Below are 21,209 nucleotides of genomic sequence, written 5' to 3' on the forward strand. Positions count from 1 at the left end.
GCTGCAGTTTGCCTACTGTCCTAAAGTAAAAGCCTGCAACACCAGGAAGCCTTTAACACTCACTGAATAGAATCTGAAGACAGATATAAACTACTAGACATAGGAAACAGGAGTCAAGCTCAACAAGGGATAACTTTTAAACACAATGTTTAATTCTCTTAGCGTCTGTTGTGTGCTGTTCTCTTTTTGGTTTGAACTAACTTCACCCAGTTTTTGCTCCTTGCACCAGAACCAGTGCCTTTCTTGTGCTTAGCAAGACAGGCCTGCCTATTCCTTTCATTTCTTCAAGCATCCTTCCTTATTACTGAGTGGCAGCATTTCTCTTTTATGTAAAACCAGCAGATGCTCTTTGAGAGAATTCACTCATGTTAGCCAAGCACTGCTGGAGGTAAAAGAGATCTTAGATCAAAGAGGAGATCCATTTTATCCTGCAGGGGGCCAAGACCAGCAGGATCAGCAGACCCTGGGTTTCATTTGCTGTGGCTGGGAGTGCACACATGGTTAAGCAGCAGTCCACCTCATGCTTCTTTGCCTTCAGGACTGGATAGCCCAAGTTGTGGCCTTCTTCGTTACCAGCCCCCATCTTGAAGTCAGCAAGGCAATTTACACAAGCAAGGTCGTGACAGACCTTAAATTTGTATCCTCTGACTTAAAAGACTCAAATTCTCTTTCTCTTTCCCACCATCCTTCTCTCATCTGACTCCTTTCTGAAATCCAGCTTTTCCTCTCCCTGATTGTTCCTTGTTAATTGAAAAAGACACCCTAAAAGCATGGAGTGAGATTACTGAGGCCAGTGGAAATCCAACAGGCTTCCTCTTAGCCCTGGGTCTGGCTCTGCCACAGCAGGAGCAGCTGAGAGCAGCTGGTTCAGATACTGGGACAGTAACTGGGTTGTTACTCTGCTGAAGCAGCACATGCAACAAATATTTATGTCTGGTACCAAGAGGGGAAAAGCATGTTCAGAGAAGATAGGCTATTTGGAAATGACAAATGTCATGACCTCAGGCAAGGCTGAGCAGTCCGGGAGGGATTTCTGTTTAAGTCAGTCTGAAAACTATAGTATGGTGTAGGGAATGTTCAGAAATCTTAGAAACTAAAAAATTATTACCATTAGTGTCAGTGAAATAATAAGAATAATGTACTTGTAAGTTCTCCTGTACATATAGCATATATGTTGTTGAATATAAGCACCAAGGTTGCAAATACTCAGAAATGTTCCTAAGTTTCGGAGAAGACTTAGATGCATGAAACATGCAGGGCATGCTGATGAATATCTAGAAAGAGGCATCAGCAAGCAAGAAAACTAAGTTAGTCTTGTTCATAGTTTGCCATGTAAAATGGACATGATGCTCTGGAAGCTTTAAAGGTAAGGTTTTATTCAGGCAAGAATCATACCAAGTACAATTTCCTCTCTAGTTGTCTTACCTTTGTATTTTGCTGTCCTTGAATAAGAGGGTTGTTTGAACAACACTGCACGGTCAGGGGTGGTTTGATGCTGGTGTATTAAGTCAATCTGTTTGTTTTACTTTACTCTGAAGCATACATCCTGTTTTCAATAGTAATGGCACAATTTATGGAGAGCAGAAACAGCTTGCAGATAATTCCTCCACCACACAGAATGAAAATGGTTGCATAAGTGTTTATATCTTTCCCTGCTTACCAAGCTGTAATTTGTCAGTCATATCCTCCCCAATGGGGCTGAATTTGGCAGCCAGCAACAGAATCCTTTGTTACATATTCACTCTAAAAAACTTTAATTTTTCTTTGGGATTTTTTTTTCATTAATTTTTGCCATGTAATAGCCCACAGAGTATCTCAAGTTGGTGAGCTTTTTCTGAGGCTTCTGAGCTTTAGGAATAACTACACAAGTTCACACTCTGCATAGAGTGTGTAACTAGCTGAAATTGGATTTTCTTGAGAAGAAACATGATCTACTCCACTTTAAAAAGCTGCTTCTTGTTGCTAGGAAATCTTCACTGAGTTTCCTATGTGTCTTCTGATTTGCCAGGTGGACAAACTCTATTTCTTTGGTACCCTAATTTTTCTTTTTGAGAAGTGAAATAACAATAAATGTTTCTTAAATAATCAGAAAAGGTTTTGAAATTTGGAAGAGTGGAAATCTGACAAATGGAAATTGCTCTTGAAACTACTACATCATGATTTTTGAGAATATTGTACCATTATTGCTGTGTGAGAATCTGATTTATGTTTCAGCAATGTTGCAGGGAATAAGCCACAGAAAAAAATTACATTTTGGACAAGAAAGTCCTGCTCTGAGTATTTAAATAACTGAATTTTATTAACTAAATGGAAGAAGCAAAGGACAGCAGATTTCCCTCAGAAAGAGCACAATGCTCCTGTTTGTTCAAATGCTGTGGCTCATTCTTCAGAAGTTAGTCTTCCTTCTCAGATGATAAAAAGGTTAATATCCACCAAAAAATCATTTTGTTAAAACTTGGGTCCAACATAGTACACATTTTTTCCCAATTATTTGTTTTCAACAATTTAATCTCCAATTTCTTTCTATACAAGCTGTGACACAAGTTGAATAGAGGTGTCTAAATGACAATTTCATATGGTATTTAATGGCTTTAAAGATGGATATGTTGCTGGATAGCATGAGCATTTTAAGGGACAAATGCATTAAATACATAAAATCAATAAACAACAATTGTTATATATTTGAAGGAAAAATAGAGAATTAAGGACCAGATATAGTTTTGTTTGTGATAATACCTTTTCTTCCCTAAGTTACTTCCTCAAGTTTAGTGGCCTTACTTGTAAATAAGTATAATCCATGCTGGCAGAACTGTGCAACTGTGTAACTTTGAAAAATCTGTGCTGCTGAAAAACATTCAAATGTTTTTCATGCAGGAAGTTTGAGGGAATCATAAAAGATTTACAATTAAAGGGAAACAGACGTGAATTTCTCTGAGAAAGAACTCAAGGAATGAGAATTGGTCAATGAGCCATAAAGAGGGTCAGCCCTAAGATCCCAAAAGGTTAATAAAAAGACTCTTCTGCAAAAAGATAAAGAAGGAAACTAGGATGCAGATAACCAGTACAGCATTAAACACCTTTGTGGGAAAAGGTAAAGGAGGAGGATTTTAACAGTGGGTTCAGAGAGCCCAAGGGAGAGCAGGCAGGACAAGGGAGGTCATTTAGTTAGAGGTCCAATAGTGAACCGCAGAGCAAGAACCAGTAATTACCTGAGAAGGCTTTGGTAACTTTTTAATTTGGTAGTGCAGCTTTTAAAGTTGTAACAGTCTTGATGTCTGTCCCCCTTGACAAGCTTAGAAACCTGCCTCTGACTGCAGGTACACAGGTACATCGGTATTCCTAAATGAGAGACAGCCAAGGAGCTCCCTCATGCACTGAATGCCTGAATATCCGAGTGGCCCAAGTGTTAGCTGATCTCCTGCCCACTCCAAAAGGCTCCTTCCATGAGAAAACACAGAGTGGTCTGGAGACAGCTTGCTCCAAGGACCACACTCAAAAGGCAGACATAACCCATGACCAGACTTTGTTCTTGCCCTTTCTCATCTTCCAGAGCTAGCTTAAAAAGGCTTTGCAACTTCAAATACCTGCACATACCCTCATGTCACAGGCTTTGGTATGTGACACGCCCTTAATTTTGTGCTTTAACTAAACCCCTGCTGGACTCTGTAATGGTTCATTTTATTTCAGACACACTGAACAGGAGTGGGAAACAGGGGGAAGGATGAAACAAGATGTGTCTTAGGGCTACAGCAGCCCAGCAGAGTTTGAGGGCTAAATGCTTTGCAGGATGGACACTCCAGTGAGGTCTGGGGTTAGTAGTTTGGATACAATCCAGTCCTTGCTGCTTGGCCTCAGGGAGCACCCTCTGTCCCTCTCTTAGCTGGGAGTGTAGACTACACAAGGAGTTTGTTTCCAGCAACCTCTTGTAGAAGAGACTTTTCTTGCTCTCACCCTGTCACTTCTCCAGTGAGCAAATGATTGTGTCAATCCCAGGGTTTGCACACCATGCCTCTTTTTTCCCAGGGGCAATGTCATTGTTTCTGTGCTGAGTCACTTTAGTGCAGATGCCTGTGTTTTGTTGTTGCTCTGTGACAAAACTACAGTGTTACATCCTAGTGTAAAACACTAAAGCCTGGGAAGAAGTGAGTGGGCCATTGCTTGTATGAGCCTGCAGATTCCAAGTGAAGCAATGTAAATCCTTGGGTCAGAAAGAATAAATAGCTGTAATTCATGGAATTACTCCTGGGTCTTTTTGAATCTGGACTGTTTCAAGTCAGGGTAAAGTTCACAGTTTTTACACTGTTTAAAAAAGGATCAAAAAATCTTCTTTCGGCAATAAAATATTTGGACATAATACTACATGCATTATGTCCAACATTTTAAATATATCTTATTCCCAAGCACACAAATCAGGTCTTCAGGTTCAAAATATACAGTCAGTTCTTGAATTCACACATGTCTAATCTAAGAATAAATTATTATATTTATAGCACTTCATAGCTAAAATTTTAATTCAAGATACTGGAAAACTTATGAAGAAGAAAATGAAGAAAAATAAATTAAAAAATAAACAATGAAACTACTGAATTGATGTCCACCAGTTTTTACTACCATTTTGTGTGGTGTGATTAGCAGAATTGTCACTCCAAAATTTTGTCTGTTGACAATGTTCTTGGAGTCTAAGGTTGTGATTCAGCCATTCTCAGTCAAGTTTTGCCTTTAAACACACCCATCCATTCCCCTCCCCCCCGCCCCAAATTATCTTCCGATCACAGTTAAATTTCAGTAACTTGTAAGAAGCTTTGGGGTGTGCTGACTGGATTCCTGAAGGCAAAAAGCCTTTAGTGTAGCCAACTTTGAACAGCTGACCAGGAGACCTCAAGAAATGTTTACATCTTCTTTTTTGAATGGAGGAATTTTCTTTCTTAGTAGACCCTGACCAAAAATAAAAACATTTACAAGCAACATCATTAAAGGAAATATTAATACCTATTGTTCAATCTAGCCAAGCATGGGATTACAGGGAGCTTTGTTATTCCTCTCTGCAGGGCTTTCACAAATACATCTATATGTAAAGAGAAACCACAACCTAATTTTGAGACCATACAGTTTATGAGAATAGATGTTATATTGATTAAATATCTCTTCCCTTATCTGGTCCTTTTGTAAAAAGCAGTAATTAAAACTGTTGGTCTTTGCTGCATCACTGTATCACCTATCCTGAATGAAAGTCAATTTCTCTGTTTTACTCACAGTCACCTAAGGTAATGATAGATTCTCCTGAGTGAATTTCACTAACTTAGGCAATGGTTTCCACTCCACAAAAATTATGTATAAGACTTTTTCTGTGTAAAAAATATCATTCAATAATCATGGGGAAAAACAGGTTGCCTCCCCTGAATTGTTGTGAACATTTAGACTCATCTGAGAAATCATATATTCTTTCTAAATGGCAATTGTTGTGAGATATGTTATTCTAGCAGGCAGAGAACCCAGGCAGAGCCAGGTTCTGTGGGGCTGGCAGGGTGCTCTGCAGACACAAGAACCTGATGTGAGAGAGTAGCTTGGCTGTCTCAGGAGAGACTGTGTCAGTGTTTCAAACTTTATTAGCCCTTCTGAATGTTTGTAGAAAAATTAGGGATGTAATAATTTATTAGTGAATTTCCAGCCACCACAAGCATGAGATCAGTGCTTAGCCTCTCTTTTCTTTCTGATTGTCATCTAGAAGCTGTGCTGTTGAGACTCAGTGTGACATCTTTTTTTTCATGTGTTACATCTGCACCTGTAATTCACAGTCCAGATCTGGATGCCACGTAAAAGAGGATAAAACATTTATCATTGCTTTTGGTTAGGGAGCATATTCAATCTGAAGCAATGGTTTAACTTGAGATGCACTAAATACCATCTCTTTGCTGGACTACAAGGAAATGAATTTTCCCTGTGTGTAATGGCTTTGTTCTGAAGTCTGGCACAATCATCAGTGGGTCAGAGTAATTATTTCTTTAGTCTTGGAGAAGATAGGCAGTAAATGATACCTTTTCCATAGCTCTCTTCCTGTCCCATTCAAATTGGTTTTCCATGTCCCATCCCCATTGTTTAAAAAACAACGTTCCTTCATATCGTAGCTGTTTTCTGTGTGTATGAGAAAATGAGCATACATTTTGTCTTCCTGTCTTCACTGTGTTTTTTAAAACTCTGAAGTAATTTTTTATTGTCTGTTTGGAGACTTCTATGGCACAAAGCAAAATCTTTTAGATAATAAAAAACCACTAAGACTTGAAGTAGATATAGTTGTTAGTGCTGAGCTGAATATTTAAATAGAAAACTAATTATATATCCTCTGGCCCTGTTGCAACTGTCTCTTACTACAGAGAGGTTCTAGAATTCTTACTGGATTAGAGAATCTGTTCTAGAAAGAGATCAAACATTAGGATGTAAGAAGGATATTTTGAAAAAATATATATATTTAAAAAGTAGTATTTTTCATATGGCTACATGTCAAATGGGAGGATTGTAAGGCTACTTTTTTTTTTTTTGTCTAGCCATTTTACAATGCTGATATTTTTCTGTTCCATTTTCCATCTAATTTTTCCTAAATTTTAAGTTGCAATAAAAAAAGTGTTCATGATTCTGTACAAGCATAACTTCCCCTTTGAGGTTTTTTTCCTGTCCCCTGTAAATACACTTACCAGCTCTAATAATGAGAATAGAAATAAATTAAGGCAACCCCAGAAATATAAAGTGTCTCCTAGCACCACACCTAGGAAAGGTCTATGAACTTCTGTTTCTCCCATGCTCCTTGCCCTGCTCCAGGGCAGGAATCTGCTGCTGCTGGGTACCATTATATCACAGCAGCATCTCTCCTGTACTGACCGGGTCACTGGCCAAGGGTTAGCACATCCCTGTTCTTGCCCAGCTGTTCTCCAGAAGAGGATATGAGTATCCAAGGAGATTGTCCTGCAGTATTACTGCCCTTTCTTTGCCCTGCAACAGCTCTGCATGAGAGAAGAAGGGATGCTACAGACTTCTATACTCTGCCCTCATATAGAGGTCAAGATAGAATATCACCACTCATGTGAACCTCTTCTCAAAAGCATCTAAGAGTGCCTCAGAATTAGTTTCTTTCTGTAGAGAGTTCTGCTGCAAAATACTCTTTTTTTTTTTGGAAGATGCTCCAGAGTTATGTGCCCTCCCTGGTGATACTGGCTCATGTAGAGTTAAAGAAGGAATCTCATCATGTTCCATTCTAGTGAACAATGAACATTAAGTTCTAAGAGTGATTTAAATTTATGATGTGCACTCCATGATCTTCCTGTGAGCCTTGCCTTTGCTTCTGACTCTCTGATTCCCATGACCTTGTCTCTCAAAAAAATGCTCCTTCTCAGCAGACCTCAGTACTGTTCTTTCCTGCCAGTATCCCAAATACTCCGTTCTCTCCAGTTTATTACCACATGGTTACTCTGTCCTTTGATCCATCCGCTGAAATGCTTTGTTGTCCTTTGACAGCAGAACATCATCATGGGAGGCCCAGGCCATTACTTTGCTTACTCCAGTCATGCCAGCAAAGGGAACACTAGCTCAGTTTCCTCTGTTAATGAAGCCTGGGGAGGGGCTTGAGAAGGTCAGGCTTCTCCATATCTGTACCCCCTTTTCCGAATCTCCTCACATTTAGGCAGTGAAATTCTCAAATATATGTGTGTGTATATCTGTGAGCTATTTTAGCACTATATGAACATAGAAACTCAAATCTGTTGGACTGTCTCAATTCATTGTTAAATGCAGAATTATTCCTTAAAGTCTATTGTTTAGTGATCTGATCAACCTAGTGTTGACTTCTCAAAGATTTCTATCTTTCTGCTTCCACTATGCCTTATCTATGATTCATCCAAAAACAGACCCCAAGGTAAGGAAGTGTTTGCTGTTACATGGTTTCTCTAGTTATTTCTTTTAATTATTTCAATGTCCAAGTTACCTGTAATCCTCAAAATCATCCATTTGATTCCTCCATCTGTTTGGTACCACTCTTCACATATTTGAGTTGAAGATGCTCCATATCTTTGAAGCATGATCTTAACCAAATCTCCTCATTATCGTTTAATCAAGTACACATATTCAACTTTTTAGCAATTTCTTGTAATTTCCTTTTGTCGTCTGATTTTTTGAGGGTTTTTTGTTTGTTTGTTTGTTTTGTTTTGTTTTTGTTTCAGTCTGAATTCTCTCCAGTGTTGAATTTTCTGTGACACCTCTGATCTCACAAGCAATCTCTGGAAAAGCAGTGTCATTTTACACCTTTGGAAAATGTCACCTCTTTGTAACAAAATAAACCCAGGTCATTTGTTGTACAGGATCTCAGTGGCTGCTCAGGTAATACTGTTGCTTTGTAAAGTGCTGCCATATCTGATTTAATATCCAATGAAAATGTGGAGTCGTTGGTATTTACCAGCTATGAAAGACCTTCTGGAAGGTGTGGAATTGTGCATTCCAGTTTGCATTTAAATACTTTCCTTCCATTCTTAAGTCTTGCTGAAGTCTTTTGCCTTCTCCATTCTGGTTGGAATTAGCAATTAATGTCTCTCAATTAATTACAACATAAGTAAACGTGCTTTTCCATTCCCTTTTTAGGTCCTTACTGAAGATGCTAGAAAGGACAACTGGAAACTTATTTTCTTGTCTTAGAACTAACAATCCTTAATACTCCTCACAGTGGGAGCTGTATAGAAGACAAACTTGCAACTACAACAGAAACATTGCAATCCTCTTAAGGTAAGTATAGACTAAACAATCTGAATATGCTGACTAATAAACAAAGCGTTTACCCTAACGTGGCTATTACCCCATGTTTTAAACATGCAGATGAAGATATTTAACTCTTGAGCCTTCAAGTCTATTTCAAATTTACTACACTAAGTTTCTAGGTTCCCCGTGGTCCTTGTCTTTCAAATTCTGGACATAATACTAAGAAATCATGTGAATCTGACAGGAAAATGATACCCCCTCAGAGTTTTCTTCTTGTTTTTCTTATAGCTTCTGTTTGTTGAGTCTTACTGTCATAGTAAACATCGCTGTGAAAAACATTAAGCCTAATAGAAATGATGCTCTTGTGAATGTGTATATGAGGTTCTGGTGTTACAATGAGGGTTAATTTAGGCTTTCTCTTTGCTATGGAGCTGTGTTGCACAAGCAAAAGAACCTTTAGGTTTTGCAAATTTGGAAATGGGTTTATGCTGGGGTGGCAGGTTTGTGATAGGAAGATGATTTTGTGGTGAAGGGAGCTGGTGGTATGCTTGTGCACACATTTAACATGGGTAAGAAGCTACAGTTGGCTTGTGGTTAAGTATTGATTTGTCAAATGAGGAGAAAGATACCTTGGCTAGATATTGAGTAATTGTGGGTATGTCTATGCCCAGACATGGTGGTGATCCAGCCAAAAGGCTGCTCTTGTAGCAGTGTAGCCACATATTCCTGGATATTTATGAATCCACGAGTTACTGTCTTAGAGAATCTGAAAATATGGAGGGAAGTTGCAGGTGAAAGTACAGCAAGAACTCAAGCAGAGCAGACTCATCTTCCTCCCAGACCTTCACGCTACTTTGTCTCAGTGACTGTTTTCACTGGCATACAGAACCCAATAGTAAATAGTTGCTAGTGATAATGGTGATTAGATGCGTTTCTCCTTCAGGCTGGCATAGTTCTAGATCGACCCAGGAATGTCTTGTGCTCTTGCAATTTGCCAAATGCAAAATCACTCCTTCTTACATGAAAAAACAAAAAACCAAACCAAACCAACCAACCAACCAAACAAACAAAAAAAAAAAAAACCACCAAAGAGAGAGAGAGAGATAAAAAGAACCAAGCATTTAAAGAAAAGTAAAAAGCCATGCAAAAAGCATGTGGGTAGCATTTCGGCTGCCCTTCCTGGGATGATTATCTGCTGTAAACATTCTTTGGACATATCACAGTATATACTTTACTGGCCAAGATTTAATCCTTAAACACCGCTGTCCTCACTTGGAAGCTTTAGGAAAGACATATGAAATACAACCGTTCTTCAGCTGCTTCTGACTGTTCTAGGGAGCAGGGCTACACTATAAAACAAGAAGCAATAGTCAGAAGTAATATATTTTTATATACTGTATTTATTTTCTCTGTATTTCATATCATCAGTAATTTTTGTTTGCAGATTTGTTTTATTTATTTTTTTAGTTTTGTTTTACGACCCAATGCAATTCTGACATGGATGGCGTTAATTTATGAAACGCATTCCAATATATTTATTCATTTCCCCCAACAATGAGCACCTGGTATCAAAATTGTTTCAGAAGACAGCATGGGGATTCAGATTTTTGTTTCATGTTGATTTTGGTATTCGGTCTCGGTGCGCTGGCTGGTGGGAAGTACTGCAGCTGCTGGAGTCACTTTGAGCACACATTTTCCAGACTAACTCAGAAACTCCACTGGTCCTGGCGGAGAACCGTGGTGCTTTGAAAGCATCTGCCGGCTGCCTACGACCCCGCACCGACTTAGCTTCCCGAGTTTCGCTCCGCACAAGCGATACCGATCCCGAAAGGGGCTGAGCGTCCCCATCCCCGCGCCCCCGGAGCGCTCCCGAGGCTCGGTCCCCGCGGGCTGCGCGGGCACCGCTTTTCTCCTGCTGGCGGAGCCCCGGGCCGGGAGCGACCCCCCCCCCCGGGCCGGGAGCGACCCCCCCGGGCCAGGCCGCTGCCTGAGCCGCTCGGGCAGTGGGAGCGGCCGCAGGGTCCCGGGCCGCTGTTCCGCCCGCCCCGCGCAGCCATTGGCCGCGGCCCCCCCGCTCCCCGCCGGCCCCGCTGCCCGCGCTTATAGCGGCGGGACGGCGCTGCCGCCGGCGCCGGGAGCCGCCGGGATGCGCGCCCCGCCGAGCTGTCCGCGCTGGGCGCTGCTGGCGCTGGCGCTGCCCGTGCTGGCACTGCCCGCAGAGCGGCTGGCGCTGCTGCCGCACGGCGAGGACCGCGGCGATGCCGCGCTGGAGCCCGGGGACGATGTGCACTCGGCGGCGCTGGAACTGAGCACGGCGCTGCGCTTCTACGGCGCGACCGTCCGCTCCCTCTATGTGAGTGTGGGGCCCCCTTTGGCTGCCGGCGGGTCGGAACCGCTCCTGGGAGCTTTGGGTGGGTGCGCCGTGGTGCGTGTGGATTCCGTGTGGATTCCGTGTGGGTCCCATGTGGGTTGTGTGAGTGCCGAGATCAGAGGTCGGTGCAAAGAGCTTAAATGTTCCAGTTGTGTTCAGTCAGCTATCGGGGCCGTGTTAATTCCCTGCTCGCACTGTGGCCGGGGCACATTCTTCGAGGTGCACAGCCTCCGCTGGGAGACAGTGCAACAGATAGCAGGAGCGTAGAGGAAATGCAATCGATTAGCCAGAGTGAATGCCATCCCCAGGCGTTTTCTACACTCATACAGAGTGTTCAGCTCAGAAACATCCCCGTTGTGATCTATTTGGTGTGTTTCAGCATGCCAGAGTTACAAAACTGCTGATATCTAACCAGCAGGGTAACATATCTGAGACATGCACCTCTAAGCACTGGGAGAGCTTTCTGTTCCTTCATGTCTTGGGCACCCTCAGATGTTCATTGCTTTAAGGGTCTCATGGGCAGAGGAAGTCCATATCTATAGTAATTGCAGGCTTTGGCTTGCAAGCACATCTCAGCCTTGTGTGTGAGTTTCGCAGCTGAATCTGTATCTCAGAGTGCATGTTTATAGCTGATGGAGGGTGTTCAGTGTTTGGAGGTGGGATTGAAAACAGATTGTCTGGAGCAGAGCTGCTCAAAAGCAGGCATAAGGAAAGCTTCAAAATGGCAGCATATCTCCAGAACACTGCAAGAATACTGCACACTTTACCATTGCCTCTTTTCCCCTGAAGCCCCATCTGGGCTGGCAATTGAACATGCTGAGTAGTGTGTTTAGAAAGGTTTTGGTAGGGAAGGCGCAATGTGTTTAGTGCATTAATCTGGTAAACTAAATCTCACCTCCCTGTCCAGATAAAGCAGTGTGGTTGGATCTAAGATGCAACTCAGTGGATTAATCTAGATGGAGACACTTGGTAAACTAGAGCTCCATGTGATTGCAGTAATTCAAAATTTGATGTGCATGCATGATGGTTCCCACGCACTTGAGTCTGTTTCATGTGTATTCACTGAAGGTATTACTTGCTTGTGCTACACTGAGTGCTGACACTTAAGTTACACTCCTTCTCATTGTCCATACTGTCACTACTTAGATAAATCCTGAAGTCATATCTGAAATCTAAAATTCTGAGGGATTCTCATTATGCTTGTGTGGAAAATGGATCACTGCAGCTGGCTGAGGTGAAGTATTTGGTGTAGTTCAGACTTCAGTTTGACCCTAGTTCATTGTCTTGCCTTCTGTACTTTAATTTGGTCACTTATTAGTCAACCAAGTAAAAAATACACTTTTAAATGCACAAACATATTCTTGAAAGATAGTGGGCTGTATATTCTGCCACTGAGAAGCAAAGATAACAAGTGACATGTCAGGTAAGCGACAGAGACGGGACAGAGTTTTCAAAGGGCAGTAAATTGATTAACCAGTCTAGGTTTCTTCAGTTCAATGATCCTGCTGAGCCCACTTGCCCCGCCCTCAAACAGGAACAGTTCTAATTAGTTTTTGCCTGAAAGAATACCCATATAGAGTCTATTTCCAAATCACTTCCTGGGCTCTGCCAGCATTACTCAGTACTAAGGATAGGCAGTTTTAATGAATGGCATTTCAGTATCAGTCTATACACTGTGCAGAGGCTTTTTCTTGCCCTGAATCTGGCACAAGTATTGCAGAACAGAAGCACTGTACAAACTTCATGGGGGTGGGGAGAGGAGAAGCATACCTGTTAAGGAAATGTACTGAGCAGTTTTTAATGCATTTTCACATTACACATTTTTATTGTATATTTGCAATGTGTATATGAAGCTCTATGATCTTGCTTGTCTGGAGTTTCCAGTGTGTTGGTAGTAAATATTATCAAGCTGATACAATTGACGTTTAGTGCACATAGTTTTATGTAGCAATTTTATGTGGGTTCTCTCTGTATCTTTTTTAACAGTTGAGAAGCTGAGTAGCTTAAGTTAGCTGTACATGAATAGAAAGACAAGGCATTCTGTGAAGTGATTGTTTAGTACCAACTTGTCATAAAATCCGTGGCAACAAAACCTTTTCTCATAGACTGTAGAGAGCACTTTTATTTCATATAAGTGGAAACAGACTTTCACATATTGTAGTCCTCAATACAGTGCTTTGTATGTAAGATTTATAGCATTGAACCCTATCACTAACCCATACTATTCTATTTGTTTTAATAGCATATTTTTATTAAAGCTTTTCCAGTTTACACTAAAACTCACTGGTGTGGAAAAATGAAAGGATTAGATGTTACCTCCATTTAGGAAAGAATAGAGAATCCTCTAATGCAAGCTTGGTTCAATTTTTTTAATCCTTACTTTTATTAACTTCTTAGAAAATTGCTCATGTTTATATTAGAAAGCTTTACTGCCTTAAGTCAACTGTCACTTCATTATAATAATAAATTCAAATTTTCTACAAATTTTTTTATGCAGAAATACTCAAACCCATTAAATGCCTAGTCACTGAACAGGGAAAAAGTGCCTCATTTGTTAAAAGCTTTAATTTTTTGTTATACACACAGAAATACATTTTTTCTTATAATAAAAGTACTTCCTTTCTTTGCATTCCTCTTCTCACTTGGTTTTGAAGGTGAAACTGTAATTGTGTATGTGTGTTATTGGTTCTGCTACAAACCACAAATGTATGTTAGCTATGTATGTAATCCAGAAGTTTAACATGCTAAAAATACATCTATGTTAGTTCCTGTCAATTTAAATAGTGTTATACCCTAAAAGGAAAGATGTACTGTAAAGCTGGTCTTGAGACAACGCCCACCTGAGGCCTCTTTTCCCCCTCCTTTCCTTTTTGACAGGAATGATGCTTTGATGAAACCCAGTACTTACCCCAAATTACTACTCTTTTTGGGGATTCACACTTAAGCCTATTATTTATGGCCTTGAAAGAAGCAGGGTGAAGTTAAAGGAGTATTCACTGTCTCTGTCAATATAAACGTATTGTTATATCTGAAAGCTAAAAACATTTCATTATCGGTGTATTTCTTTTTTTTGCCTTAAAAATCACTGCACAAAGTGAGCAGCTTGTTCATTTATTTTCATGTGATGTCTTGCAAATGTTTTCTGGGTTATAGAAACGTTCTCTTAATATTTAAAACTGAACTGTCTCACTTTAAAACGTTCTTTAAAAAATGGGGTTTGCATCTCCTTAATAAAATTACTTCTTTCATTAAAGTTTTTAGCAACTAGGAAAGGAATACATAGATGCATGTCACTAAGAGGTGAAAAGAGGAGGGCCATTTCTTCTGGCTTCTGCTTTATTCTGCAGTATTAACTAGTCATGACTGTATTTTCTCTTAATGCTGTTTTAATCTCTGCTGTAAATGGGGGATCATGAAGCCACAAAATCTACACATGCCAAATCTGATGAAGAATGTGGAATTTGTTTAAAATACTTCAAACACCAGTCATCTCTCACAAGAGGATTTAGGTGAGAGTAGGGCTGTTTGTGTACAAAAAATGTAAGAAAGAAGGAAAACTTTTAACTTGCACTAAATGTATTACTTCAAAGAGGGAGTGCATCTCTTTGCTAAAAGGTCTTAGCAAACAGACTGTAAAGTCCACCATTCTCTGTTCTGTCTTCCAGTGGTATAGTATAATTGGTGGGTTTTAATTTTCAGGTCATGTTTTAGCTTATCTTTACAGGAACATGAAGCATTTTCTAGTGTACAGATGTAGGAGATCTGGGAACTTTTCTGGACTAGATTTCTCTTACATGTCTGACTCCAGTTGTAAGGTCTGTGCTGAGGTAACCTATGCTGTCTTTTTAGTTCTTTATTCCTCAGATTCATAGTTCACCTTAGGATCTGTGGCCACTATCAAGTCATGAATAAGTAGTGTAAAAATTATCACAATATTTAGCTTCTTCTCTCTCTTTCTAATGTGACCTGCTTTCCTAATGTGTTTGCACAGAGTATTTACTGCTTATCTACCTTAGATATGCTGTTCATGCATAAAGCCAACTCACCTATTTTTTTACATGATCTTAAGATTTTTAGTATTTTACACTCTAGCTGCTAATGAAATTATTCACTTGCAGAAAATACAGTCAGCCTATGCCAAGCCACTTTTAAAATAAATTCTGATATACTGTGGGAACTATTTGCTAAGTTTAGCTAATGGTTTGTGGTAAGCCATTATTATGATTATCCAGTTATACACCAAGCTGACTGACCAGTGGCCTGTGGCAGGAGACGTGCTCCGACCCTCTGGACAGACAAAGGAGAGTTCAAGGTGTTTCTTGTGTATGGAGGAGTGATTTGTATCATGAGTTCTCATACCACACTTTTTTGATTTACTGTATGTAGCAGCAGTGGTGGTCCAGATTTTAAAGATGTTGCCAAGGCACTTACAGCCAGCATCCTTGATGGGCTTGCACAGACATTAATTTCTCTGTGAAGAACATGTGTATCCTCCTACTAGCCACCTAGTTTACAAATTTACAGAGTGGAAAAGTATGAAGAAATATGTGAAGACAATAAGGGTGGTCAAAGATGGAGAATATCTCTTAGACAGGGAGTGCATGGGTAGGCTGGGGGATCTTCATTCTGGAGAAGTTACATAGCGGGAGAGACTGGGTAGAATTTTTCTATGTCCCAATACAAAAATTAGGGTTATCAAATGAAGTTGGAAGCCAGACTGAAAGCAAGCAAAAGTAGGAGAGACCTGAAGATATGAGTCACAAATTTGTGGAGTTCCTTTTTAAGGGATTTTGTGGATGCATAGAGTTTATATGTGTTAAGGGAAGACTCAACAAATAAGTGAAAGAGATCCACTGAGGATGAAAAACAGCCAAACCACAGGGAATCCCTTGAAGTGGGTGCAGCTGGAAGCTCACTGGAGAAGTATGTACATGTCCTCTTGTTTTGCAGAACCTCTAAGCTAGCAGGCACAGCTGGGGACAGGCCACTGGGCTAGGTGGCCTTGCAGTCTGAGTCAGTGGCCATTCTGACCCAATTCTAGGCATTTGTAAAGATTTTATCATGTTAACAGTATCCTGACTGTGTGAATAGATCCAGCAACAGTTTGTTCTTCTTGGACTCACAAGACTGCCTGTAAGTGGGATAAACCTGGGAGATTGCAGGTTTAATTTCATAGCTTATAGAGACAGTTCTGGGACGTCTGTCCCCTTTAGAGTCCCCTGTGTATGTGGCAGCAGCTCTAGAGTGAGTGCCTGGCTGCCTGCAGGTAGTCAGATGTGCCCTGTGATCAGGTAGTCCAAGAACTGGAAGTGGATTTTTGTGTGGCTGAGTCAGTGCCAAACACAGCTGGTGGAAGGGCCTGGCAAAAAAGCTGTGTGTGAGCACTTTGTGCACTGCCTCAAGGCCTGACACCTGTAGTCTTGCTCACTGCCTGTGTGTGTGACAGCCAGCTCTGGTTTGCCAGTGGAGTTTGGCTGTCACACCTGGATGTGCCCTAGCAGGTACCTGTAGGTATGTATTTATCTCAGTTTTAGTCAGAGATGGCTGACTGTGAATCCTCATCTCAGGCTGGGTACTGAGCCAGTACCTATGTGTTTGCAGACAAAGAGTTTCACTTCTGTATGCAAATTCCTTCCCCCACCCCCTTCAAGTATTAGATCCATTTTCCTATCAGACTGTGTCAGAGCACTCAGCTGTAAAGGAATTTATAGGGTGGCCTATATCTGCTGTGGAAATCCTGTCTCCTAGGCTCTACAGCCTCTGGTATTAGAGCTGTGCTCTGTGCTCACACCATGTCTTAAGAGTGGGCAGCAGCTTGTTGTTGTTAGCCTTGCACAATAGCAGAGAAGTTCCTAGGAGTGTGCTTGTAGTGAAGTGAAAACTAAAGCAGTCCTGGCCAGGCAAAGAGAAATCTGTATGATTTCCCAAAAGACTTTCACCCAGGCTATTACAATATATAAGCATGGAGCAGGGTTTTTTGGGCTACCATCTGTGTGTGAATTAGTTCTTTGCTCAGAAATTCTATCAGCATCTGAAGCATTGGTGGGAAGGGTCTGTACACCCTTGTTAGAAGAGACAATAGGTGTCTGAAATTTAAACAGTTAAAATCTTTATCTAAGAAAAAAAGGCTGTTCTATCAGTAAAGCTGACCTCTAATTCTGGGCTACCAAAATCTCAGGACTCCTGATATGGGATGAAAAACAAAAGCTTAAAAAACCACAGTTGCTTTTTAAATACAAAACTGACTTTTGATTAAATTTCTTTTGAAATTAAGATTAAAATGGGTCTGGAGCATCTGTGTGGGAGACAATTGTATGAACAGTATTTGTGTTATAACTTTCATCTTTTTATTAGGTTACCACTAATGGGATTATTGCAGTGAATGAACCCTCAAGTGAAGAAAAATACCTTGGTCAATTCCCAGTGAGTTTTGGGGCTATTGCTCCTTTTATGGCTGACCTGGACACAACAGATGGACGTGGAAATGTGTATTACAGAGAAGATTCATCCTTAGATGTCTTGCAACTTGCATCAGATTATATCAACAGAGGTTTTCCTGAGACTGCTTTTGATCCCAGCAGTGTTGTTATTGTTACCTGGAAGCTTGTGGCTCCCTTCCAGGCACCAGGAGAAGATCATGCTTTGGAAGAAAAGGTGAATGTTAATCAGAGCTTTAAGTCATGTTGGACACTTGCTCAGCTAAAGTGTAACACTGTAACCTTTTGCTTTGAAGGCCTGAAGTTCTTTGTGTTTAAATGGATTCTGCAGACCTAAGAATGTATAGTATCGTTTAAAAGGCTGTAGCAAAATAGGAGTTCTCAGAACTTTTACTCAAGATTTACTTTAATAATGTTTTACTAATTCAAAAGATAATGCTTGAAACCACATAGCTGATTTCGCTGTGTTTCCTAATGACTCTTACTTTGAATGTTAAATGTGTTGTGATAACAACTGAACTCGAATATCCTGACCTCCCTCTGCAATGTAATCCTGCTGGCTTGCATTTTTCAGCAGACTCTTAAGTCATTTTGACATCAAACTATGTACAATCAGATAACTATATGGACTAGTACGATTTCAAGCCAATTTTGGACAGATGATATTGCATTCAGAAAAGGCTCATGTTTTGTAGCTAGTATTGGATTAAGAAACAGTTAGAGGTTATTTTTATTATTATTCACAAATCATTTCCCCCTTTTTAAACCATTCAGGTACTGTCCTGCAAGGATATATAACTTTGTACACCATGATTATCAAAGTTGATGAGAACATTACCATTTCTTAGCACATCTTTTTATGTCAACAACTGATTTCTTTTGCTGAACTTGGCACAAACATTGTGTTTATAATAACAATTCTGTACCCTGGTAGCGATGAACAGCTGATGGCTGAGGTGCTGTCCCAGTGGTTCCTACAGTAGGCAGGAGTGTTCCTGTGGGAAAAGACTTGAACAACATGAAACTTGAACTTTAAACATTCTGATTACAGAACTTTTTATTTAGTCTAGCACATCACTTCTGTTATTTTAGGGAAAAGAAATAGCATCCTATAGCATTACAGAACTTAAAATCATTATGCTTTGGGCAGCCTATCTGACTATTGCCTACAGATTTAATTTACTTTTGATAATGTTTTCTTTTTAATGAGAATTCTGATTTTCATTTTGTGTTTAAGAGTGAGTAAAAGAAAATTATTGTCTTTCTTGACAATTTTTATGTGAGTAAATGTGTATTTTTTTTCCACAGAGAAACACATTCCAGGCTGTCTTAGCCTCTTCTGATTCCAGTTCCTATGCTATTTTCCTTTATCCAGAAGATAGCTTGCAGTTCTATAGCACATACTCCAAGAATGGTGACGAAAATATTCCTGCTATGGTTGGCTTTAGTCAAGCCTCTACAAACTACTACTTTTGGGAAAAGCCAGGATCCTACAATGTCATTGCTAATGATGAAGACAGCATTAGAAACTTGTACAGGTATGCTTTTTTCTTTGTTTAAACTCCTCAAGAAAACATCAGAGTTCCATGATTTTCTTAATTGCTGCATGAATCAATGAGAACTAATAAGATCCCAGTAGCTATTGCATAAGAAATCACAAGATCTGCCACTGATAAATATCCACCCCCTTGAGGACTTTGGTGTAATTTTTCAAAAGTCCGTATTCCCACTGTTACTGGTAGGAACTCCTGTATACTTAGTTCTTATATAAATAGTACCACTTAGACTTCAACTTTTTATAATCTATCTTAGGCAGGTTGTTTTTGTGTGTTTGTGTTTTTGAAAGAAAAAGTGAACAAGGAGGAAAGGAAATGAGTTAAAGTTTTAGTAAGTGGTAGCAAGATCTTTGTGGCCCTAAAATCTCCTTCTGTTCTCGCCACTTTGGAGACAAGAAAGCTAGAAATTCTCAACAGAGCTCTGGGTGAGGAGAAAAAAATAGTGTTCCCCAAATTGTCAGGGATGTTCTACAGCTGAATAAGCTGTACCTGTAGGTAAGTATGTAATGTAGATAAGATAATTAGATAGTTTGGTCCTGACACTTGTCAGTGAAGGATGACATTATGTGCAGGCTAGAAATACCACACAACTTGCTTTACTTGGCATGTGCTTCTCTTTGACAGAAGCAGCAATGCTGGGAAGCAGGGCGTCTGGGTGTTCGAGATTGGTAGCTCATCTGACAGCATTGTGCCTGCCAAAATCAGCAGTATTTTGGACAGCATAGAGCCCAACGAAGAAGACCAGGAGATGACTTCTAAGCCCTTTATGTCTGACTATGGTTCCACTGAAATAACCCAGCAGTACAGCACAAGTAGTACAGACAGCACAGAAGAGGATCAGCACCTTGTCACATACAGTGTTCCTCGATTAGCTGCAGAAGACTTTCTGACTTCATACCAAGATGTAACAGGAACACCTTCAACTGAGTCTTTTTACAGTCCTCAAAATTTCCCAACAGCAAAAGCTCCACCTCGCCAGTTTCGGATCCAGCAGTTCCCCCCACAGCCACCTCAAGTCATAGATGTGGAAGAATTTGATGAAACTGGAATAGGTAAGGTCTTTTGTACAATTCAGCTTCTTCTAACATGGACAGGCTGGGGAAAAAAAAAAAAAAAAAAAAAAGTGTGAAAGAAATTGAGTTATGAAAGAAACAATGTTTCCTTCTTGTTAGCTTCATGTCTGAAAAATCTGGATACGTCATAGGTTTGTGTTATTTATTGAGGTAGTTAATTTGGATGTCACCTCAGATGCCAGTCTAGTAAACTAGTTCCCTGGTCAAGCTCACAGATCTTTCTCAGATGTGTTACTGAACACAGGTGATTTAATAAAGCTTGGGAATAGAAGCTGTCAAAACTTTTTGGCTATGATTTCATGGCCTCAAGGCTTAGAAGGTTGGAATTAGCAATTCTAAGTTCTAATGAAGCATTTCTAGAAATTTCAGAGTGGTGTGACTGACTGCCCAGATGTTAACTGAAGCAGGTGAGAATCGCTATCTCCATTAAGTAACAGGGTGAAGCAGTTAGGATTACAGGGGGCATCAGTTGCTGCATGGTCCTGGGTACTGTACTGATGTATTTTGTTCTAAAGCTGGAAAGTCCCCTTTTTGTTCTGATTCGGAAGCAAGGACAAATTAAAATTATTTTGTGTTTAGCTTTGACAGGAATTTTGACTGGTCTGTATTAATACAGGTCTGCTGAAGTCAATAGAATTAAACTGTTTTCTAACTATATAATTAAACAGCTGAAGCCCCGATGTTTTCTGCAGAATAGTAGAATGTTATTTGCATATTGGAAGGTTAGCCAATATCAATTGCAATAGTTTGTTTTCCTTAAAGAGAAAATTAAAAGCTCGTCAAGCGAGTCCTGAGATACTTTTAAACTTTTAATTCCATGTGAATACCACAGCAATCACAGGAAATATAAATGTCTGGTGTTATTTTCCAGTGTTTCGCTACCACACAGATGTCCAACAGACCTGTGCGAACAACCGTCACCAGTGCTCTGTTCATGCCACTTGCAAGGATTATCCCAGCGGGTTTTGTTGCAGTTGTATTGCTGGCTACAAAGGAAATGGCAGGCAGTGTGTAGCAGAAGGTAACTGGTTTGAAA

General features: G+C 40.2%; 1 protein-coding gene across 2 annotated transcripts in view; it reads left to right on the forward strand.

The window, feature by feature from the left end:
• The window catches only part of NID1 (nidogen 1), a 59,779-nt gene that overhangs the window by 6,109 nt on the left and 32,461 nt on the right, over positions 1-21,209 (forward strand). The window contains exons 3-7 of one of the 2 annotated variants that reach the window (XM_063390442.1): positions 8,623-8,763; positions 17,462-17,761; positions 18,853-19,082; positions 19,725-20,152; positions 21,045-21,194. In XM_063390442.1, coding sequence (XP_063246512.1) covers positions 17,558-17,761; positions 18,853-19,082; positions 19,725-20,152; positions 21,045-21,194 — 1,012 coding nt within the window. In that variant the 5' untranslated portion in view covers positions 8,623-8,763; positions 17,462-17,557. Of the gene's footprint in view, positions 1-8,622; positions 8,764-10,848; positions 11,090-17,461; positions 17,762-18,852; positions 19,083-19,724; positions 20,153-21,044; positions 21,195-21,209 lie in introns of those variants that run through there. The other variant, XM_063390441.1, reaches the window with a different exon arrangement.

The sequence above is a fragment of the Prinia subflava genome, chromosome 2 (assembly GCF_021018805.1).
Source record: "Prinia subflava isolate CZ2003 ecotype Zambia chromosome 2, Cam_Psub_1.2, whole genome shotgun sequence".
NCBI lineage: Eukaryota > Metazoa > Chordata > Aves > Passeriformes > Cisticolidae > Prinia > Prinia subflava.